At 41.1% G+C, this 24705-nt stretch overlaps 1 protein-coding gene across 7 annotated transcripts in view; it reads left to right on the forward strand.

Moving 5' to 3' along the window:
- The window catches only part of ncor1 (nuclear receptor corepressor 1), a 117519-nt gene that overhangs the window by 42559 nt on the left and 50255 nt on the right, over positions 1–24705 (forward strand). For 6 of the 7 annotated variants that reach the window (XM_071329737.1, XM_071329709.1, XM_071329728.1 and 3 more), the window contains exons 7-14: positions 1748–1804; positions 3286–3338; positions 7894–7960; positions 12442–12614; positions 15759–15849; positions 17771–17949; positions 22024–22078; positions 22251–22352. In XM_071329737.1, the coding sequence (XP_071185838.1) occupies positions 1748–1804; positions 3286–3338; positions 7894–7960; positions 12442–12614; positions 15759–15849; positions 17771–17949; positions 22024–22078; positions 22251–22352 (777 nt within the window). Of the gene's footprint in view, positions 1–1747; positions 1805–3285; positions 3339–7893; positions 7961–12441; positions 12615–15758; positions 15850–17770; positions 17950–22023; positions 22079–22250; positions 22353–22708; positions 23198–24705 lie in introns of those variants that run through there. The other variant, XM_071329764.1, reaches the window with a different exon arrangement.

Consider the following 24705-nt stretch of genomic DNA (forward strand, 5'->3'; position numbering starts at 1 on the left):
TTAATGAGGGAAATAAGTATTTGACCCCCTCTGCAAAACATGACTTCGTACTTGGTGGCAAAACCCTTGTTGGCAATCACAGAGGTCAGACGTTTCTTGTAGTTGGCCACCAGGTTTGCACACATCTCAGGAGGGATTTTGTCCCACTCCTCTTTGCAGATCTTCTCCAAGTCATTAAGGTTTCGAGGCTGACGTTTGGCAACTCGAACCTTCAGCTCCCTCCACAGATTTTCTATGGGATTAAGGTCTGGAGACTGGCTAGGCCACTCTAGGACCTTAATGTGCTTCTTCTTGAGCCACTCCTTTGTTGCCTTGGCCGTGTGTTTTGGGTCATTGTCATGCTGGAATACCCATTCACGACCCATTTTCAATGCCCTGGCTGAGGGAAGGAGGTTCTCACCCAAGATTTGACGGTACATTGCACCGTCCATCGTCCCTTTGATGCGGTGAAGTTGTCCTGTCCCCTTAGCAGATAAACACCCCCAAATCATAATGTTTCCACCTCCATGTTTGACGGTGGGGATGGTGTTCTTGGGGTCATAGGCAGCATTCCTCCTCCTCCAAACACGGCGAGTTGAGTTGATGCCAAAGAGCTCCATTTTGGTCTCATCTGACCACAACACTTTCACCCAGTTGTCCTCTGAATCATTCAGATGTTAATTGGCAAGCTTCAGACGGGCATGTATATGTGCTTTCTTGAGCAGGGGGACCTTGCGGGCGCTGCAGGATTTCAGTCCTTCACGGCGTAGTGTGTTACCGATTTGTTTTCTTGGTGACTATGGTCCCAGCTGCCTTGAGAACATTGACAAGATCCTCCTGTGTAGTTCTGGGCTGATTCCTCACCGTTCTCAAGACCATTGCAACTCCACGAGGTGAGATCCTGCATGGTGCCCCAGGCCGAGGAAGATTGAGAGTTCTTTTGTGTTTCTTCCATTTGTGAATAATCGCACCAACTGTTGTCACCTTCTCACCAAGCTGCTTGGTGGTCTTGTAGCCCATTCCAGCCTTGTGTAGGTCTACAATCTTGTCCCTGACATCCTTGGAGAGCTCTTTGGTCCTGGCCATGGAGGAGAGTTTGGAATCTGATTGATTGCTTCTGTGGACAGGTGTCTTTTATACAGGTAACAAGCTGAGATTGGGAGCACTCCCTTTAAGAGTGTGCTCCTAATCTCAGCTCGTTACCTGTATAAAAGACACATGGGAGCCAGAAATCTTTCTGATTTGAGAGGGGGTTAAATACTTATTTCCCTCATTAAAATGCAAATCAATTTATAACATTTTTGACATGCGTTTTTCTGGATTTTTTTGTTATTCTGTCTCTCACTGTTCAAATAAACCTACCATTAAAATTATAGACGGATCATTTCTTTGTCAGTGGGCAAACGTACAAAATCAGCAGGGGATCAAATACTTTTTTCCCTCACTGTACATACATACATACATACATACATGCTGCTTCTTCATGTTTGTGTGTGCTGAGGAAAAAGAAAGGGCAGAAAATTATTGTACTTTTTTTTTCTTCATACATTGTGCATGGTTGGGGGGAAAAATATATATTTTGTGTCTCCAAATAGTTATTGTCCTACGCTATCAATAGATTTTGCAGCTGTAATTGAACAAATGGAGCCACAGAGCCTGCAGCCCACATTGTGTGTTCAGTCACCAAGGACTACTACTTTGAGTAAAAGGTTTATTTTATTTTGATCTATACTAACTATTATTATATATATTATTTTTTTTTTTACAGAAAAAAGCTGAAGAGGCCCATAAAATATTTGAAGGTCTTGGTCCAAAAGTTGAACTGGTAGGTGGTTGAGGGTATTCTGTATAGTTGAATGATTATTGTTTCCTAGATACAGTGCATTCGGGAAGTATTCAGGCCCCTTCACTTTTTCCACATTTTGTTACGTTACAGCCTCATTCTTAAAATGGATGAAATAATTTCCCCCCCTCATCAATCTACACACAATACCTCATAATGACAAGGTGAAAACAGGTTTTTAGAAATGTTTGCTAATTTCAAAAAAATATAAAACAAATACCTTATTTACGTAAGTATTCAGACCCTTTGCTATGAGACTCGAAATTGAGCTCAGGTGCATCCTGTTTCCATTGATCATCCTTGTGATGTTTCTACAACTTGATTGTAGTCCACATGTGGTAAATTCAATTGATTGGACATGATTTGGAAAGGCACACCTGTCTATATAAGGTCCCACAGTTGACCGAGCAAAAACCAATCCATGAGATCGAAGGAATTGTCTTTAGCGCTCCCAGACAGGATTGCGCCTTGGTCATGGAAGTGACCAAGAACCTGATGGTCACTTTGACAGATCTCCAGAGTTCCCCTGTGGAGAACGTTGTCCTTCTGGAATGTTCTCCCATCTCTACAGCACTCTACCAAGCAGGCCTTTTTGGTAGTGGCCAGACGGCTGCCACTCCTCCAGTAAAATGCACATGAAGCCCTCTTGGAGTTTGCCGAAAGGACTCTTAGACCTTGAAAAACAAGTGGTGGCAGGATCATGCTGTGGGGAAGTTTAGGTGGCAGAGACTGGGAGACCAGTCAGGATGGAGAGAAAGATGAACTAAGCAGTACACATGAAAATCTGCTCCAGAGCGCTCAGGACTTCAGATTGGGGCAAAGGTTCACCTTCCAACAGGACAACGACCCTATGCACACAGGCAGGACAACGCAGGAGTGGCTTTGGAACAAGTCTCTGAATGTCCTTGAGTGGCCCAGCCAGAGCCCGTACTTGAACCCGATCTAACGTCTCTGGAGAGACCTGAAAATAGCTGTGCAGTGACGCTCCCAATCCAACCTGACAGTGCTTGAGAGGATCTGCAGAGAAGAATGGGAGAAACTCCCCAAATACAGGTGTGCCAAGCTTGTAGCGTCACACCCAGGAAGACTCGAGACTCGAGGTAATTGCTGGCGAAGGTGCTTCAACAAAGTACTGAGTAAAGGGTCTGAATACTTATGTAAATATTTTATTTCAGTTTTTATTTTTAATACATACAATTTTTTTTCCAAAAAGCAGTTTCTGCTTTGTAATTATGGGGCATTGTGTGTAGATTAAAGGGGGAAAACAATTTAATCCGTTTTAGAATAAGGCTCTAACGTGACAGTGGTAGAAGTGAAGAGGTCTGAATACTTTCCGAATGCAGTGTTAAGGTTCTTCGAAAACTGCATATAGTAGCAATGAATTATTAGCTATTACAATGCTTGTAGCTAATTACTTAAGTCATTACTTATAGACTGATTTCTTTCCCCCCTTTTTTTCTTAGCCCCTTTATAACCAGCCATCGGATACTAAAGTATACCATGACAACATAAAGACGTGAGTATGCACTTTTGTTTCTTGTATGTACAGTATATATAGAAGCATGTGTGTCAGGGTTTCAGATAGCCGGCTTTTGGCCCCCAAAAATAATTATGGAAAGCCGATAAATAAAATTGCCGTCGGCCAAAAAATCCCATTGCGAATACCAGTCGATGTAGCGTGAGAGCTGCTGCTACAGCTCATCAAATGGCTCGTTCGTTGCTGTTGGAGTGAAATATGTACTTTCAGAAGCCTAATTGTTGCACAACAATTCTAAATGCAATCGCGTTTTAAAAACATTTAATGGCCATGATTTTAAAAAGTGTTACTATTTCTCAACTGGTAATTAATGTTTGCTTCCATTCGCCATTCAAGTGCATAGGCAACTAGGCAGGTTGCTGTGCGTCACACACCACTTTGCATTGAGCTGGAGATACTATGCATTTTAAAGCATATAGGCTACTTAATTAGCCTATTTCTATCATGTTCTATTGTTTTTCAACTTTCTTTCATTGTCCAGTAGCCAAAGGCACAATCCTAGTCATATTAGCAACCCATGCTAGTTGTTGTATCTTTGTCTCCCCTCTTTCTTAGAGATGAAAATATCCATTTCAAATTGTCTCCTGAAACTGCTCGCATTGGCCATGCACTTTTGACAAGTGTTTTCCGCCTACTGCCTTATGCGCATTGCTGCACTTATAATGTGAAGAAATAATAGTTTATCAACATTTTAAACTAAATGTTCTGAATTGTTGCATCAGCCTGATTTGCTATTTAACGTTTATGGATTTTGGAACGGTTGTATGAATTTGTGATCTATCGTCCCACAATAGGCTATTTCTTTCTCGCACAGAACGACAAGACCAATAGAATAGGTAAACTTTTCTACTATGGAGGATAGTAAATTGACATAGGTTAGTGATTTTAATGTTCGTTACTTGTTGGCTGAGGAAAATTAAATGTGGACAGTTATTCTAACATCTTCAAATTGCACGTTAGAATTAGGTGAGAAGGACTCATGCCGTTGCTTCCTCGAGTTGCATGTTCTGGTGAGATTAATTACCATAATCTAAATGTGATTTCTGTCATTCTGAGCACCGTGGGTGCACGGCCTAATCAGGTTACGCAAATGTATTAAATATACTGTAAATTTGAAAATGCTCTCGGTGAAATGTCTGGCGCCACATTTTCCTAACGGAAACCCATGTTTGTGTTTGAACCTTTGACCTCTAACCTGACCTAATGCTTTAGTGTTCTCTGCAATGTTAGCTGAGTTCTCAATTATGTGTTTGCTCCATTGACACCAGTGAGAAAGAGGATCCGTCAGTGTAAAGGGAACATATATCTAGGTTAAAAAAAAAAAAACATATTTTTTTTATTTAACCTTTATTTAACTAGGCAAGTCAGTTAAGAACAAATTCTTATTTACAATGACGGCCTAAGAACAGTGGGTTAACTGCCTTGTTCAGGGGCATAACAACAGATTTTTACCTTGTCAGCTCGAGGATTTGATCTCGCAACCTTTCGGTTACTGGGTTTGGCTGGTAGGGTTGAAGGCCAGGCTGTCTGTGTCTAAAGTTCTTATCACCCTGTAACATGAGAAACTGTCCTCGGGTTGTGGTCTTTTATTATGGAGAAAATACCCAACTATCATACTTGAAATACTTTTACTTTAGTAATTTTCTATTAAGGTAAAAGTCACCCAGTAAAATTATACTTGAGTAAAAGTCTAAAAGTATTTGGTTTGAAATGTACTTAAGTATCAAACGTAAATGTAATTGCTAAAATATGCTTATGTATCAAAACATCATTTCTAATTCCTTGTATTAAGCAAACCAGATGGCACCATTTTCTTGTTTTTAAAATGTACAGACCGCCAGTGGCACACCAACATTCAGATTTCATTTACAAACGAATCGTGTTTAGTGAGTCCGCCAGATCAGAGGCAGTAGGGATGACCATGGATGTTCGTGAATTTGACTATTTTCCTGTCCTACTAAGCATTGAAAATGTAACGAGTGCTTTTGGGTGTCAAGGAAAATGTATTAATATAAAGTACAATATTCTAAGGAATGTAGTGAAGTAAAAGTAGTCAAAACCCCCCCAAAACTACTTGAGTAGTAATTTAAAGTATTTTTACTTAAATACTTTACACCACTGACTGAGGGCGGCAAGTCGTCTAGCAGTTAAGAGCGTTGGGCCAGTAACTGAAAGGTTGCTGGTTCAAATCCCCGGCCAACTATGTAAAAAATCTGTAGACGTGCCCTTGAGCAAGGCACTTAACTCTAATTGCTCCTGTAAGTCGCTCTGGATAAGAGCGTCTGCTGAATGACTAAAGTGTAAATATAAAATGTACTGTACTGACTCTCAGGGTCAAGGCATTGAGAGTCCAGGTGTGTGTGTAATATGCTTGTTGTACACACATTGCCCAAGTTACTCACCTATCACATTGCTTTTATTTTTCTCAGATAGCAATTAAATAAAATATAAAAAGAACCAGCCTGCAAACTCAGTAGATGATCGTGTTGACTAATGATAGATAGGGGTTGTGTTTATTTGATTTCTTTTTTGGAACTTTTTACCCCCTTTTCTCCCCAATTTTGTGATATCCAATTGGTAGTTACTTTTGTCGAGAGTCATGCGTCCCCCGAAACATGACCCCACCAAGCCGCACTGCTTCTTGACACACTGCTCGCTTAACCTGGAAGCCAGCCGCACCAATGTGTCGGAGGAAACACCGTAAAGCCACAAGAAGTTGCTAGAGCGCGATGGGACATCCCTGCCGTCCAAACCCTCCCCTAACCCGGACGACAATGGGCCAATTGTGCACCGCCTCATGGGTCTCCCTGTCGCGGCCAGCTGCATCACAGCCCGGGATCGAACCCGGATCTGTAATGACGCCTCTAGCACTGTAATGCAGTTCCTTAGACAGCTGTGCCACTCGGGAGGCCCTAGGGGTTGTTGTTGATACAGGACCCTCCTTCTCTAATTCCTCATATTAATGGGGAGGTGGAAGGCAGAATGTTATGTTGTTTCTTTATGTAGAGTTAAATAGGCATGTGTTGTGCACATATTATCTTGTGTAACTGTTTAGTGCTTCCATGGTATTTCCTACAGGATAATTTTGTTGTAGTGTTAACAGCAATAGTAGTGTCCCTATTAGAGGTCGACCGATTATGATTTTAATGCCGATACAGATTATTGGAGGATCAAAAAAAGCCGATACCGATTAATCGGACGATTTTTATATATTTGTAATAATGACAATTACAACAATACTGAATGAACACTTTTATTTTAACTTAATATAATGCACAAATAAAAATCTATTTAGTCTCAAGTAAATAATGAAACATATTCAATTTGGTTTAAATAATGCAAAAACACAGTGTTGGAGAAGAAAGTAAAAGTGCAATATGTGCCATATAAAAAAGCTAACGTTTAAGTTCCTTGCTCAGAACATGAGAACATATGAAAGCTGGTGGTTCCTTTTAGCATGAGTCTTCAATATTCCCAGGTAAGAAGTTTTAGGTTGTAGTTATTATAGGACTATTTCTCTCTATACCATTTGTATTTCATATACCTTTGACTATTGGATGTTATTATAGGCACTTCAGTATTGCCAGCCTAATCTCGGGAGTTGATAGGCTTGAAGTCACAAACAGCGCTGTGCTTCAAGCATTGCGAAGAGCTGCTGGCAAATGCTGGAAAGTGCTGTTTGAATGAATGCTTACGAGCCTGCTGCTGCCTACCACCGCTCAGACTGCTATATCAAATCATAGACTTAATTATAATATAATAAACACACAAAAATACGAGCCTTAGGTCATGAATCTGGTCAAATCCAGAAACTATAATTTCGAAAACAAAACGTTTATTCTTTATTGAAATACAGAACCGTTCTGTATTTTATCTAACGGGTGGCATCCATAAGTCTAAATATTGATGTTACATTGCACAACCTTCAATGTTATGTCATAATTATGTAAAATTCTGGCAAATTAATTATGGTCTTTGTTAGGAAGAAATGGTGTTCACACAGTTCGCAACGAGCCAGGCGGCCCAAACTGCTGCATATACCCTGACTCTGCTTGCACAGAACGCAAGAGAAATGACACAATTTCCCTAGTTAATATCGCCTGCTAACATGATAAAAAAATATAAAAAAAATATGCAGGTTTAAAAATGTATACTTGTGTATTGAGTTTAAGAAAGGCATTGATGTTTATCGTGATTCAATGATAAATTAACAGGCCCCGCATTGATTATTTGCAGCGCAGGACAAGTTAGTTAAACTTGTAATGTCATCAACCATGTTTAGTTAACTAGTGATTATGTTAAGATCGATTGTTTTTCATAACATAAGTTTAATGCTAGCTAGCAACTTAACTTGGCTCCTTGCAGCACTTGCGTAACAGGTGGTCAGCCTGCCACGCAGTCTCCTCGTGGAGTGCAATGTAATCGGCATCCAAAAACTTGAAATCGGCCCTAATTAATCGGCCGACCTCTAGTCCCTATAGGACCTAGATCGGCGCACACCTCACTGAACAAACCGTTTTTCTCTCTCTGCCAGTAATCAAGTGATGAGGAAGAAGCTGATTCTGTTTTTCAAGAGAAGGAACCATGCTCGTAAACAAAGGGTAAGTCTCTCCCTGCTGTTGAGGGCTGCAAGGGAAGGAAACTTCAAGGCATGTGCTGGATGCTTTGACCAAAATACAGAGACTCATACACACGCGCACGCACACACACACACAGCCTCACGGACAGACTGACTGACATGCTGTGCTCTCATAGAGATGACCCAAACTGACCATGGACAATAATACTTTGATTGTTTACCCCATTGGCAAACTCTTTTACTCTATGCATGTACAGAATGTTAAACTGCATCACATTCCTCAATTTGATGTAATTTTAATGTCTTCTGGCACCAATTGAATTTGAAAGCAATAGGTGGCAACCACGCACACTAGCTTGCATTTATATGCCCACTTATTGGTTTCATAATTTCTTGTTTGACATGTTTGTAATACTTAGGGCTGTCCCCGACAAAAGAAAATCTTGGTCCACCCGAAAGTCGTCTATTCTTTCGACTATTTGATTGATCTAAATATTTGAATGTGTGTTTTTCCATATATAGACACACCTTATGTGTTTGAATAAAATCAACTATATATGCATTGAGGTTCTCTGATGCTTTAAGCACTCTGCTTGATGAAATATGACACAAATGACTCGAGGGAGCCAAAGATCAAGATAACCAGAAGAAAAACAACTTAACCTGACCCAACCATCCTCCACCTGCTCCTACTCTGGGTCCAGCCCGAAGCTTAAGCTAGCAAACTTGCAACATTTTATAAAATATTCTGGGCCCTCAGTTTCCCGCACCGGTCAGCTTGGGACAGACACAGCTGTAGGCTATTTGAGCAAGGGAATAGAAGTAATCAGGTCGGCCTATTTTATGACGTTTCCATTGGATCAGAGCATGACGTTTTTCCCTTTCACACTGAGTAGTTATCGAAAGGGAGAGAGCTGGAAAGATTTTTCAAATACATTAATTAAGGAACTATTGTCATTGTCAATGGATGTAAAAACAGACTTAGTTTGCTTGCTATTTGAGGAGAAGAAAACATTACTTTCAGAAGCTCCACAGCTCATTAGTGGTGGTACATTAAGCCAATCAGAAATACTATCAGATCCCCAAATGTGCACATTTATATGCCTACATTTGCTCGCAGGCCAGGTAGCCTATAGGCCTACTTCTATGCATAAATCAGGTGCGCGTCCTAACTCAATATTGACAGGAGTGATCCAAACAAAAGACAATGACTAAATTGACAAAACTCACATATGGAATTAAATAAACCAAAACGTGTTACTCACAAGTGTAGCATAGGTTGTGCACTCTGCAAATTGTGTCCACTCCAAAAATGAGAACGGTAAAAGACTGGAATAATATATTGAATTAATTAACAGAAATTATCGCAACCAAACAAACATTGTAGATTAGAAATGATAGAAATTAACGGTAAATGTACTACTGGTGATATATGTAATAGGGAATTGATAAACACTAACAATCAAACAATGAATGTGCACAAATTTGCATCGGAGCGCATTCTGGAGAGAGACGTCCATTGTGCATCTTAGCCACACTCCCCTTCTTCTTGGACTGTGCCATCCCCGCGGCCTCCGCAATGGATTAGTTCACTGAGATGGACATGAATAAGACAGGTGTCTTGTGTGCCATTAAAAATAATATATATTTTTATATTTGTTACTACTCAACAACAACAAAAAAATCTCGGTTGACCAAGCAATCGACCAGTCGACTAATTGGCGTCAGCCCTAGTAACATTATCTGTTTGAACAGGCTATCTAATAGGGCTGGGCGATATGCCTTAAAATCATATGGGCGTTTCACATTATATACAGTATCTAAAAAAAATATATATATATGTTCTCTCTAAATAATTTCTCAGAATGAGAACTAGTGGCCAAATCCTTATATACAGTTGAAGTTGGAAGTTTACATACACCTTAGCCAAATACATTTAAACTCAGTTTTTCACAATTCCTGACATTTAATCCTAGTAAAAATTCCCTGTCTTAGGTCAGATAGGATCACCACTTTATTTTAAGAATGTGAAATAGTATAATAGTGGAGAGAATGATTTATTTCAGCTTTTATTTCTTTCATCACATTCCCAGTGGGTCAGAAGTTTACATACACTCAGTTAGTATTTGGTAGCATTGCCTTTAAATTGTTTAACTTGGGTCAAATGTTTCGGGTAGCCTTCCACAAGCTTCCCACAATAAGTTGGGTGAATTTTGGCCCATTCCTCCTGACAGAGCTGGTGCAACCGAGTCAGGTTTGTAGGCCTCCTTGCTCGCACACATGTTTTCTGTAGGATTAAGGTCAGGGCTTTGTGATGGCCACTCCAATACCTTGACTTTGTTGTCCTTAAGCCATTTTGCCACAACTTTGGAAGTATGCTTGGGGTCATTGTCCATTTGGAAGACCCATTTGTGACCAAGCTTTAACTTCCTGACTGATGTCTTGAGATGTTGCTTCAATATATCCACATAATTTTCCTCTCTTATGATGCCATCTATTTTGTGAAGTGCATCAGTCCCTCCTGCAGCAAAGCACCCCCACAACATGATGCTGCCACCCCCGTGCTTCACGGCTGGAATGGTGTTCTTCGGCTTGCAAGCCTCCCCCCTTTTCCTCCAAACATAATTGATGGTCATTATGGCCAAACAGTTCTATTTTTGTTTCATCAGACCAGAGGACATTTCTCCAAAAAGTCCAATCTTTGTGCAGTTAAAAACCGTAGTCAATCAATCAATCAATTTTATTTTATATAGCCCTTCGTACATCAGCTAATATCTCGAAGTGCTGTACAGACACCCAGCCTAAAACCCCAAACAGCTAGTAATGCAGGTGTAGAAGCACGTAGTCTGGCTTTTTTATGGCGGTTTTGGAGCAGTGGCTTCTTCCCTGAGCGGCTACGTTGATATAGGACTCAATTTACTGTGGATATAGATACTTTTATACCTGTTTCCTCCAGCATCTTCACAAGGTCTTTTGCTGCTGTTCTGGGATTGATTTGCACTTTCGCACCAGAGTACGTTCATCTTTAGGAGACAGACGCGTCTCCTTCCTGAGCGGCATGACGACTGCGTGGTCCCACGGTGTTTATACTTGCGTACTATTGTTTGTACAGATGAACGTGGTACCTTCAGGCGTTTGGAAATTGCTCCCAAGGATGAACCAGACTTGTGGAGGTCTACAATTTTTTTTCTGAGGTCTTGGCTGATTTCTTTAGATTTTCCCATAATGTCAAGCAAAGAGGCACTGAGTTTGAAGGTAGGCCTTGAAATACGTCCACAGGTACACCTCCAATTGACTGAAATGATGTCAATTAGCCTATCAGAAGCTTCTAAAGCCATGACGATATTTTCTGGAATTTTCCAAGCTGTTCAAAGGCACAGTCAGCTTAGTGTATGTAAACTTCTGACCCACTGGAATTGTGATACAGTGAATTATAAGTGAAATACTCTGTTTGTAAACAATAGTTGGAAAAATGACTTGTGTCATGCACAAAGTAGATGTCCTAACCGACTTGCCAAAACTCTAGTTTGTTAACAAGAAATTTGTGGAGTGGTTGAGAAACGAGTTTTAATGACTCCAACCTAAGTGTATGTAAACTTCAACTGTAGTTGTGTTTTATGCTCATTGCAGATGTATAAAACTAGACAGCTTCTGTGGCTAATATGCTGCTAGTAGTACGTGGTACCTTAATGCAGCGCACGACAAACTGATCATTACATTTCCAGAATCAATGTTCATTGATAGGCTACTCCTCTAACCTTCTTAACTTCTCCTCTGTTACAGTAAAATAATGTCTCTGTTTCATGGATACCATTTTTATGTCGCTGTTCGAGTTAGCATTGGCTCACGAAACTAACTAGCATTTGCGCAAAGACTGGAAGTATTTGGGATCAGCTAGCATGCTAAATATATTCTAGTCTGATCACCCCATGTGGAAACGTTATACATTTTTGTAAATGATCAAGATAGGTGGTTATGGTTCAGTGAGTGCAGCTTTTAGCAGGCTCCTTCCAGGCAGGGTCAGACAGACCTTTTGGACTCTGAACAATGGCACCAGAGTGCGCAGCATGGCCACCTGCCAAGAGGAAGGTGGATTGTTTGGCCCTTGCTAGTCGAGAGTGGAAACAAGGCTGTATTGTCCTCCCTGTATGAGACTCTCCATATCTTCTAGTCCTCTCTTTTTTTCTCTCTGGTTAATGTCCATAATTTGTAAATGCTGTAATGTTATATCTCAAACATCTCACGTTTTAAGTCCAAGATGGCCAGTGGAACTCTCTGGATTTCACAGTTGTGGCCAGAATTAATTTTGAGAAGCGTGGTGAAATAATGACAAACAGGACAGGGTATCATCAGCACAAGATTTGTGATTTTGGATACATTCTACTTATCCATTTGCTTACAGATGTAGGTCAGGAGAGCCATGGGTAAGGTTTGCTTTAGGTCTTGTCATGTTATACCTCAACATCCAGATCCCCTTTTACAAACCTTTATTGTGTGGTTCAGGAACAGAACATCTGCCAGCGCTACGACCAGCTGATGGAGGCGTGGGAGAAGAAGGTGGAGCGGATGGAGAACAACCCGCGTCGCAAGGCCAAGGATAGCCGCACCAGGGAGTACTACGAGAGACAGTTCCCCGAAATACGCAAGCAGAGAGAGCAGCAGGAGCGCTTCCAGAGGTAAATTGAGGGAATGGGTAACTGGAATTAAACTTTTCTCTTACGCTGCCTGGAGGCTACGATGCAGCAGTAGAGCTGGGATATATCTCGAAAGTCTTCCATCGATTGCTTGCGTCTTCTCTCCTCGCCGCCTCCTCAAAATGCATTGGCAAGGATCCCCTCCTACTGAAAACACAGGACAGGTGAAAGCAATACAATCAATGCCTCGTATTCTAAGAAGTTGCTATCACCTGTCCAGTTTCTTTTAGATCAGTGCAGAATGATGGGGGAAACAAGGAGAGGATGCCTCTTTGCACTATTGAGATGCATGCTAGGTGGTGTGCTGCAGGCAGATCAGCTGGCTGTGTCAGGGGTCAGTCCAGCCAGCGTCTGGCTGTTCCTGGCACACAGGCTTGAGTCTTTCTCTGAAATCTTCTAGCAAGGCAGGTCAGGGATCTTAGATCAGACTGCTAGTACTAGACCAGGCATTGAAAGTAATGATTAGCCAAAAAGGTCTAGCCGATTTCTTACCCATTTATTTGTACCCCAATCAAATCAAATTTCAAATCAAATTTATTTATATAGCCCTTCTTACGTCAGCTGATATCTCAAAGTGCTGTACAGAAACCCAGCCTAAAACCCCAAACAGCAAGCAATGCCGGTGTAGAAGCAACAATGTCCCTGTTGTGTATTTTAGACTATTTCCTTTTGAGGATTGTTCTCATTTTTTGGATGCTATCATTGTAGCTGTAAAGAGTCAACATTAGGGGCAGGATGTGTCATGGAAGGTTGATTCATGATGCCAAACATTCCAGATTTAAAAGTTAATTGTATCCTTTTTAGAAGTATTTTTCTACAGGCGAGAAGAGACATTGACATTCAACTATAAAGTAATTTCCCCCTAGTTTGAATGATTTCAGTCAACTTAGAGCCATTACCTTTAGTCACAACATGTTGACTGTTTAATTTGATTAATGATCGCTTTTTGCCTTTTGTTTAGTGGTAAAAAAAACCAACAAAAAAACAATGGGGGCATTGTTTCCCCAGCAGCACAATTGCAAATTAAGTAATAAACCACCCTTGCAAGTCCTTCTGTACTCGTTTTTGGTCCTTGTGGTTTTCAGTTTCCACTTCAAAGGCTTTAGTAAAACACTTCTTTAAAAAAAAATCATTACATATTTTACAGTGCGTTCATAAAGTATTCACACCACTTTTCCACACAGCCTGAATTAATACTTGATTAAATTAAGATTTTGTTTCACTGGCCTACACACAATATCCCATAATGTCAAAGTGGAATTATGTTTTTAGAAATCTTTATAAATGAATAAAAAATGAAAAGCTGAAATGTCTTGTCAATAAGTATTCAACCACTTTGTTGTGGCAAGCTTGCTTAACAAGTCACATAATAAGTTGCATGTACTCTGTGTGCAATAACACTGTTTAACATGATTTTGAAGGACTACCTCATCTCTGTACCCCACACATACAATTATCTGTAAGGTCCCTCAGTTGAGCAGTGAATTTTAAACACAGAGACCAGGGAGGTTTTCCAATGCAAAGAAGGGAACCTATTGGTAGATGGTTTATATTTTAAAAAGCAGACATTGAATATCCATGCCAAGAGTGTGCAAAGGTGTCATCAAGGCAAAGGGTGACTACTTTGAAGAATCTCAAATATAAAATATGTTAAACACTTTTTTGGTTACTACATGATTCCATGTGTTATTTCATAGTTTTGATGTCTTCACTATTATTTTACACTGTAGAAAATAGTAAAAACTAAGAAAATCCTGGAATGAGTAGGCGTGTCAACTTTTGACTGGTACTGTAAATCGGCTTAAATCTATGGTAACACTTGAAAATGGCTGTCTAGCAATGATCAACAACCAACTTGGCAGAGCTTGAAAGAATTAAAAAAATAATAATGTGCAAATATTGTATAATCCAGGTGTGCAATGCTCTTAAGCATTGTTCACATTGGCAGTTTGAAGTGACTCTAATCCCATTTATTTGCATATCTGATTAGAATCTGTAAATTTTCCTGTAGTCTGAACAGTTAAAAAGCACTTGGAATCAAATAGTTCAATCCTTCGTAGGTGGTTTGACGTCATACAAATACGATTCCTGGTCATGTGACTTGTGTCTGAATGGTCAAATCTGATTTATTTGCCCTCAAGTGGTTTTTAGACTTATTCCGCATATCTTTTTGCTGGCTAGCTACTCTGTTGAAAGTTTGACAAGAACATGTGGTAGCTAACTAGCTTGTTAATTGTTTACAAACAAATTAGCTGTATAGCTTTCTAGCACAATCACTAACTAGCTAGCTAGTTGACTGCTGTAACTAGCCAAAATACTTGTTTTGAAAGTTGGGTCATGTTATCCTTTGAGGTTTTAAGTGTTCTTACCCTACGCCACTCCACACACACCCATCGTTACTATGACAACTAGCGTAGCCTTGTCAGCAAATTACTTCTATCTGAACACACCCAAATCTGATTTGGTCACTTGTAACCGGTTGTTTGGACAGTCGGTAGACCAAAATAAAACTGATTTGAGCATTAAGGCTTGCAATGTGTGCAAGGATTTAGAGACTTACCCAGAAAGACTCACAGCTGGATTCGCTGCCAAAGGTGATTCTAACATGTATTGACTCAAGGGTGTGAATACTTATGCAAATGTATATTTCTAATACATTTGCAAAAATGTCTAAAAACATGATTTCACTTTGCCGTTATAGGGTATTGTGTGTAGATGGGTAAGAGAAAAAACTATTTTAATCCATTTTGAATCAGGCTGTAATACAACAAAATGTGGAATAAGTCAAGGGGTATAAATACTTTCTGAATGCACTGTCAATGGCAGGTGGTTGAGAAGGAAGTTAACTTCCTGAATGCTAAAGCAACTTAATTTGTCAGCAGACCTAATGTTTTCCAAGCTTTGTTTGCAGATTTCTCAGAAAACCGGTTTGATACAGGATTGAGCCTTTTTTCCTTGAAGGGAAAAGGTGACAGAAGGGTCATGAGGGAGGGAGGGAGGGGCACCCTATGTGACAATGTGATGGCACCTACCCAGTATTATGTGGAGGATGCGCAAGAGGGCATAATAATATGGGTTTTGAAACAAGTAGTTTCTTAATTTCCTTGTGTTTTGTTCTCCCACTAGGGTTGGTCAGAGAGGAACTGGAATGTCTGCGACCATCGCCAGAAGCGAGCATGAGATTTCTGAAATCATCGACGGCCTTTCTGAACAGGAGGTGAGTGCTGTTAACTTTGAAACATCTCCGTTTGTCTGTTATAGCTCTTGTGGAAATGAACACACTTCACAAATGTGAACATTCTTCACTGAACCATTGCCAAGTTTGAGTATTATTATGACCAAAGAGGTTGTCACCACCAACTGCCCAAAAGTCCCCTTAAGGCATAGCCCACACTGATGTCATGATGGTCAAGACACTCTACTGATTATGAATAGTTACATTACACCGCTAAACACATTACCACTTCCCCTAGTTCTTAGGAAGTGTAGCAGCGTCATTGGCTACGTCCTGTTCTTCAACCTTCTCCTGTACACTTCCTGTAATGGATTTCACAAGGGTTAGAACTCTCAATGCTTTTAAATTAATAACACTTGGTGAGAAGGGTTGAGAATCAGAATGCAGCCATTGAATCAAGTTGTAACAAGGTTAAAACCTCTCTGGGATATGTGGGACGCTAGCGTCCCTAGTGAAATTGCAGGGCGCCAAATTCAAAACAACAGAAATCTCATAATTAAAATTCCTCAAACATACAAGTATTATACACCATTTTAAAGATAAACTTCTCGTTAATCCAGCCACAGTGTCTGATTTCAAAAAGGCTTTACGGCAAAAGCACACCTTGCGATTATGTTAGGTCAGCGCCTATTCACAGAAAAACATACAGCCATTTTCCAAAGAAGGAGAGGTGTCACAAAAGACAGAAATAGCTTTAAAATTAATCACTAACCTTTGATGATCTTCACCGGAAGGCACTCCCAGGACTCCATGTTAGACAATAAATGTGTGTTTTGTTTGATAAAGTTAATCTTTATGTCCAAAAACCTCATTTGAAACTGGTGTGTTATGTTCAGAAATGCATTGTCTCAAACAAACATCCGGTGAAAGTGCAGAGAGCCACATCAAATTACAGAAATACTCATCATAAACATTGATAAAAGAAACAAGTGTTAAACACACAATTAAAGATAAACTTCTCCTTAATGTAACCGCTGTGTCAGATTTCAAAAAGGCTTTACGGCGAAAGCACACCTTATGTTAGGTCAGCGCCAAGTCACAGAAAAACATGCAGCCATTTTCCAAAGAAGGAGAGGTGTCACAAAACTCAGAAATAGCGTTATAAATATTCACTTTGATGATCTTCATCGGAATGCACTCCTAGGAATCCCAGTTCAACAATAAATGTTTGTTTTGTTCGATAAAGTCCATCATTTATGTCCAAATACCTCCTTTTCCACCTGCGCGTTTAGCCCAGTAATCCAAATGCACAATGCGCAAGCAATTAGTTCAGATGAAAAGTCAAAAAAGTTATATTACAGTTTGTAGAAACATGTCAAATGATGTATAGAATCAATCTTTAGGATGTTTTTTTCATAAATCTTCAATAATGTTTCAACCGGACAATTCCTTTGTCTTTTAGAAATGAAAAGGAACGCAGCTCGCTCTCACGGCCGCACGCATGACTTAGCTCATGGCATTCTGCCAGACCTCTTAGTCAAACAGCTCTTATTCGCTCCCCCTTCATAGTAGAAGCCTGAAACAAGGTTCTAAAGACTGTTGACATCTAATGGAAGCCGTAGGAAGTGCAATATGACCCCATAGACACTGTATATTGGATAGGCAAAGACTTGAAAACCTACAAACCTCAGATTTCCCACTTCCTGGTTGGATTTTTTCTCAGGTTTTTGCCTGCCATATGAGTTCTGTTATACTCACAGACATCATTTAAACAGTTTTAGAAACTTCAGAGTGTTTTCTATCCAAATCTACTAATTATATGCATATTCTAGCTTTTGGGCCTGAGTAGCAGGCAGTTTACTCTGGGCACCTTATTCATCCAAGCTACTCAATACTGCCCCCCAGTCCCAAAGAAGTTAACAAATGTAATCTCTAAACCCCTCCCCTCCCTCTTGTCCAATAGAACAACGAGAAGCAGATGAGACAACTGTCCGTCATCCCGCCCATGATGTACGACACAGAGCAGAGGCGAGTCAGGTTCATCAACATGAACGGCCTGATGGACGACCCAATGAAGGTGTACAAGGCTCGGCAGTTCATGAATGTGTGGACCGAACACGAGAAGGAGATTTTCAAGGAAAAGTGAGTTTGGTTGTCCTTAACAGGTTGTCTATAGAGTTGTCCTTTTTTAGTTACTTGTCATCCTATCTACAGTACCAGTCAAAAGTTTGGACACACCTACTCATTCCAGGGTTTTTCTTAATTTTTACTATTTTCTACATTGTATAATAATGAAGACATCAAAACTATTAAATACAACATATGGAATCATGTAGTAACCAAAAAAGTGTTAAACAAATCAAAATATATTTTCTATTTGAGATTCTTCGAAGTAGCCACCTTTTGCCTTGATGACAGCGTTGCACACTCTTGGCATTCTCTCAACCAGCTTCATGAGGTAGTCACCTGGAATGAATTTCAATTAACACGGTGTGCCTTCTTCCCTCCTTAATGCATTTGAGCCAATCAGTTGTGTTGTGACAAGGTAGGGGTGGTATACAGAAGATAGCCCTATTTGGCAGAAGACCAAGTCCATAATATGTCAAGAACAGCTCAAATAAGCAAAGAGAAACAACAGTCCATCATTACTTTAAGACAATTTCAAGAACTTTGAAAGTCTCTTCAAGTGAAGTCACGTTAACCATCAAGCACTATGATGTAACTGGCTCTCATGAGGACCGCCGCAGGAAAGGAAGACCCAGAGTTACATCTGCTACAGAGGATAAGTTTGTTAAGTTAAATGCACCTCAGATTGCAGCCCAAATAAATGCTTCACAGAGTTCAAGTAACAGACACATCTCAACATCAACTGTTCAGAGGAGACTGTGTGAATCAGGCCTTCATGGTTGAATTGCTGCAAAGAAACCACTACTAAAGGACACCAATAAACATAAGAGACTTGCTTGGGCCAAGAAACACGAGCAATGGACATAAGACCGGTGGAAATCTGTCCTTTGGTCTGATGAGACCAAATTTGAAATTCTTGGTTCCAATCGCCGTGTCTTTGTGAGACGCAGAGTAGATGAACGGATGGTCTCTCCATGTGTGGTTCCCACAGTGAAGCATGGAGGAGGTGGTGTGAAGGTGTGGTGGTGCTTTGCTGGTGACACTGTCAGTGATTTATTTAGAATTCAAGGCACACTTAACCAGCAAGCTACCACAGATTCTGAAGTGATACGCCATCCCATCTGGTTTGCGCTTAGTGGGACTATCATTTGTTTTTCAACAGGACAATGACCCAAAACACACCTCCAGGCTGTGTAAGGGCTATTTGACCAAGGAGAGTGATGGAGTGCTGCATCAGATGATCTGGCCTTCTCAATCACCCAACCTCAACCCAATTGAGATGGTTTGGGATGAGTTGGACCGCAGAGTGAAGGAAAAGCAGCCAACAAGTGAACAGCATATGTGGGAACTCCTTCAAGACTGTTGGAAAAGCATTCCAGGTGAAGCTGGTTGAGAGAATACCAAGAGTTTGCAAACTGTCAACAAGGCAAAGGGTGGCTACTTGAAGAATCTAAAATATATTTTGGTTACTACATGATTCCATATGTGTTATTTCATATTTTTGTTGTCTTCACTATTATTCTGGTAAAAAGAAAAACCTTGAATGAGTAGGTGTGTCCAAACTTTTGACTGGTACTGTAAGTTTTCAGATCCCTCATTCAGTACTTTGTTTGTAGCACCTTTGGCAGTGATTACAGCCTTGAGTGTTCTTGGGTATGACGCTACAAACTTGGCACACCTGTATTTGTGGGGTTTCTCCCATTCTTCTCTACAGATCCTCTCAAGCACTGTCAGGTTGGATTGGGAGCGTCACTGCACAGCTATTTTCAGGTCTTTCCAGAGATGTTCGATCGGGTTCAAGTCAGGGCTCTGGCTGGGCCAGTCAAGGACATTCGGAGACTTGTCCTGAAGCCACTCCTGCGTTGTCTTGGCTGTGTGCTTAGGGTCGTTGTCCTGTTGGAAGGTGAACCTTTGCCCCAGACTGAGGTCCTGAGTGCTCTGCAGCAGGTTTTCATCAAGGATCACTCTCTCTACTTTGCTCCGTTCATCTTTCCGTCGATCCTGACGGCCACTGAAAACATCTCCACAGGCTGCCACCACCATGCTTCACCGTAGGGATGGTACCAGGTTTCTTCCAGACGTGACGCTTGGCATTCAGGCCAAAGAGTTATATCTTGGTTTCATCAGACCAGAAAATCTTGTTTCTCATAATCTGAGAGTCTTTAGGTGCCTTTTGGCAAACTCCAAGCGGGCTTTCATGTGCCTTTTACTGAGGCGTGACTACCGTCTGGGCACTCTACCACAGAGGCCTGATTGGTGGAGTGCTGCAAAGATGGTTGTCCTTCTGGAAGGTTCTCCCATCTCCACAAAGATCTCTTGATCTCTGTCAGGGTGTGACCATTGGGTTCTTGGTCACCTCCCTGACCAAGGTCCTTCTCCCCCGATTGCTCAGTTTGCCCGGCCGGCCAGCTCTAGGAGGAGTCTTGGTGGTTCCATTTAAGAATGATGCTGGCCACTGTCTTCTTGGTGACCTTCAATGCTTCAGAAATTTGGCCTTTGACACAATCCTGTCTCGGAGCTCTACGGACAATTCCTTCGACCTCATGGCTTGGTTTTTGCTCAGACATGCGCTGTCAACAGTGGCTTGGTTTTTGCCATGATGTGGAACCTTATATAGACCGGTGTGTGCCTTTCCAAATCATGTCCATTCAATGGAATTTAACACCGGTTGACTCCAAGTTGTAGAAACATCTCAAGGATGATCAATAGAAACAGGATGCTCCTCAACTCAATTTCGAGTGTCATTACAAAGGGTATGAATACTTACAGTTGAAGTTGAAAGTTTAAATGTATTTGGCTAAGGTGTAAACTGTTTTTCACAATTCTTGACATTTTAATCCTATTAACAATTCCCTGTCTTAGGTCAGTTAGGATCACTACTTTTATTTTAAGAATGTGAAATGTCAGAATAATAGAGAATTATTTATTTCAGCTTTTATTTCTTCACCTCACATTCATCACATTCCCAGTGGGTCAGAAGTTTACATACACTCAATTAGTATTTGGTAGCATTGCCTTTTAAATTGTTTAACTTGGGTCAAACGTTTCGGGTAGTCTTCCACAAGCATCACACAATAACTTGGGTGAATTTTGGCCCATTCCTCCTGACAGAGCTGGTGTAACTGAGTCAGGTTTGTAGGCCTCCTTGCTCGCACACGCTTTTTCATTTCTACCCACAAATCTTCTATAGGATTGAGGTCAGGACTTTGTGATGGCCACTCCAATACCTTGACTTTGTTGTCCTTAAGCCATTTTGCCACAACTTTGGAAGTATGCTTGGGGTCATTGTCCATTTGGAAGACCCATTTGCGACCAAGCTTAACTTCCTGACTGATGTCTTGAGATGTTGCTTCAATATATCCACATAATTTTCCTGCCTGATGATGCCGTCTATTTTGTGAAGTGCACCAGTCCCTCCTGCAGCAAAGCACCCCCACAACAAGATGCTGCCTCCGGGACAAGGGAGTGGTTTTGGGTGGTGAATCTCGGTAACCGTGTTCCAGCCATTCAATCCTTGTGCCCACTCTGGGTGCTGTGCTCCCATGCTCCAACACTGACCTCGAAATGTAGAGTGCGCATTCAATAGTGTGTGTGAATAGAAATAAAAGTCCCATTGTTTCTGTCAGAATCAGAACTGGCAAAAAGCAAGGCGGGGCGAGAGGCCAATGAGACTTTGTTCAATATCCTGTATCCTATCCACAGGTACTTCTCTGACCTCTTTTGGCTAATGCTTTGTGGATAAAGAGAAATTCAAACAAATTAGTCCCTCCATAAAGATTTTCATTTTGTTTCCCATCACGAATTAAGTTCACTTGGAATTCTAGAATGTAAAATGTATTAATTGCCTGCTGGGTATGGAAAAGCGTTTAGCGACTGTAGCCTGCAATTTTTTTTAATGGAGCTCAGTGGCATCATAATTTAACATTGTTTTCTCTGACTTTGCAGAAGCTCTTTGGGTATGATTTTGAGAGGCAGTACTTTTCATTAGCAACATTCCTCGGCTGTATACCAAAACAAATGGCCGGCTGCCTTGAATCCCAGACTGTAGCTTTAACTGTCACTATTTTCTCCTCTTGTTTTTTCTCACAGGTTTGTTCAGCACCCAAAAAATTTTGGCCTCATTGCTTCCTATCTAGAGAGAAAGGTGAGCTACAGTGGATTTAATTCATTCTGTTTTTACTCTGTAGTAACCTCCATTCTCCACTCTCCCCCAAACCCAAAAGCACATGGTTTGTATTTGTTATGTTGTCTGTTGTTAATAAAAATGTTCATGGGCTCATATGTCCCCCTGACTGTCATACCCTTTCTCTTTGCAGTGTGTCTCCGATTGTGTCCTGTACTACTACTTAACCAAGAAGAACCAGAACTACAAGACGCTGGTGAGACGCAACTACGGAAGACGGCGAGGGAGAAACCAGGTGAGTTCTGGAAAGTATCTTCGCTAGGGAATGACTCTAAATGTATTTGTGTGTTCATGAATGGGCTTTGGAAATACCCAGAAAGGCTGTCTGGGTGGGATTTAACAAATTAATAATGCTTGGCATGCCAGAGGGGAAGACCCTTTTTGGTTTCACTCTATATATCATGTTAATGACGTAGCGTTTGTTTATCATCCACACCATGGTTTGTGTTGGGCTCTGGAGCAGGAGGCCCTCTAGTGTACAAATCTTATCTTGGCTTGTATTATTCGATCTTCCTACCACCCCATTTTTAGCCAACAGTGCCTCCCATCTCCTCCCTCCCTCTTTTCTCCCTCCCTCTCTCTGTGTAGAAGAGGGAGGGAGAACCACAGGGAGGAGTGTGAGATTTGGGAGCTGAGCGAGCGGAGGCTCTTGATGTGCTATGTGGGTAAATAAGAACCAGGGCCCAGGCAGAGAGAGGGCAGAACAGAGCTGGGTGAGACTGATTTATCCAATGGCTGGGGAGCAGCAGACATTCCCAGGAATCTGTTCTATCTGGTTGCCATAGTTGGGAGACTCAGTGTTGCTTTCCAGGGCCTGACGGAAGAGCGAGAGAGAGATCGAGAGGGAGGGAGGGAAAAAAGGAAAGTCATACTCCCTCTCTCTCTCTGAACTCACCCAGTTATCCTCTATTTGCCTTCCTTCTAACTGCTGAAATATGTTGATGCACAGCAATAGACTCTTTTTGTTTTGCTTTTTATTTTTCGAAGGGCTTAAGGTAATTTACTCATTTGGTTATGGTGAGAGACTTTTCAGAACCGTTTCTTTCCGCTGAAGGAGTGAGAGAGTTGCTTTTACATTGGGTAAGTTGCAGTCTTCACACAAGGTTATCTGTTGCCATGGAGCTCTGCTTACCAGCAGAGTGCCCGTGCTGTTTTAAACCAGACTTGTTTCATATTGTTTCCTTCTAATCACAAGAACACTGGAGGAGTTTTAATCAAGTAGGTTTATGCACATTTTGTAATTGGTTTGGTAATCGCCTAGTTCGGCGGTATTGTGCTCCTACATTCAAATTCATCAAGGCTCACTGCCTGAAGGGAAGAAAAAAACTAAGCCCTAGTTGGAGACTGCAGTTCAGTTGACAATTGAGTATTTTCCATTGGATTTGAGCAGTTGCCTGACTGTGGTTTAGCGTTACATAAGTGTGGTAGTGGTATACCCTGGGGCTGCTGTTGATACAGGCAGCCAGCCTTCACCCTGGGGCTGCTGTTGATACAGGCAGCCAGCCTTCACCCTGGGGCTGTTCCAGCCTCTCAGAGGTGAGCAGAGGCCAGGCGAGTCTATGGCAGGCTGGGGCATGGCAGCCTAGGGCAAAGGAGGGCACACGGGCATTACTCCTAGATAAGATAGGTGTGTGTGTGTGTGTGAGAGAGGGACTATTGTGTCTGAGACAGAACACCAATACTGCCTTTGTATAGGATTTATGGTATTTTGCCTATTTAAAGTAATTTGACAATGTTTTCATGACCCGCTTACAAACAGGCCTTTTCTTTTTACCACATTCTTGCCTGCATATGGCTTTTATACCTCCCGTGTGCGTGACGCGTGGTAGTAGGGGTGTGCAGATGTGGGTGGGCATCTATTTTTTTTATAAATCCATTGAATATACACCATCAAAAATAAATGTGTTTAGGCAGGTCCTAAGAAACATTGTAAGACTAATACAATTTATTTTCACAACAAACAAGTTTCATTATGTTACATCCAAATGAATGAAATCAATACTTATTTTAAGCAGACCACACACACCTATCACGGTCAACACATATATTTTGTAGTAAGAATATAATGGAATATAACATAATATTTTTCCCACACAACTTGTCCCCGGAACGTGTGGAACTGCTGTCATATTAAAAAAGTGCTCTTTTTTATATGACAGTGGTATCCACGTTTCATCTCTTTCCTACCGTCACTTCACTTTGTTAAGGAGCAGGCATAGGGTCTTACTCTCAATGTATCTTCATCATGATACCGATTTTAGAAATTAAAAGCACTGCTATTTTCAAAAGCATGCGAGTGTCGTGTTCATGTTTTTACATTTACCCCATTTAGTAGACGCTCTTATCCAGAGCGACTTACAGTAGTGAGTGCATTAATTTCATACGTTGTTTTTCTCCGTACTTGTCCCCCGTGGGAATCGAACCCGCAACCCTGGCATTGCAGGTGCCATGCTCTACTAACTGAGCCTCGCAACCTCTGCCGGCTCTTGGAGTTGACAACGCGATAATAGGCTTACACGTGATTTGGGCTACGTTTTTGCTAAATGTTGTCTGATCAGTGATAGAGGAGTTATTTATACCACCTCTAC

The sequence above is a fragment of the Salvelinus alpinus genome, chromosome 1 (genome assembly GCF_045679555.1).
Source record: "Salvelinus alpinus chromosome 1, SLU_Salpinus.1, whole genome shotgun sequence".
In the NCBI taxonomy this organism is placed as follows: domain Eukaryota; kingdom Metazoa; phylum Chordata; class Actinopteri; order Salmoniformes; family Salmonidae; genus Salvelinus; species Salvelinus alpinus.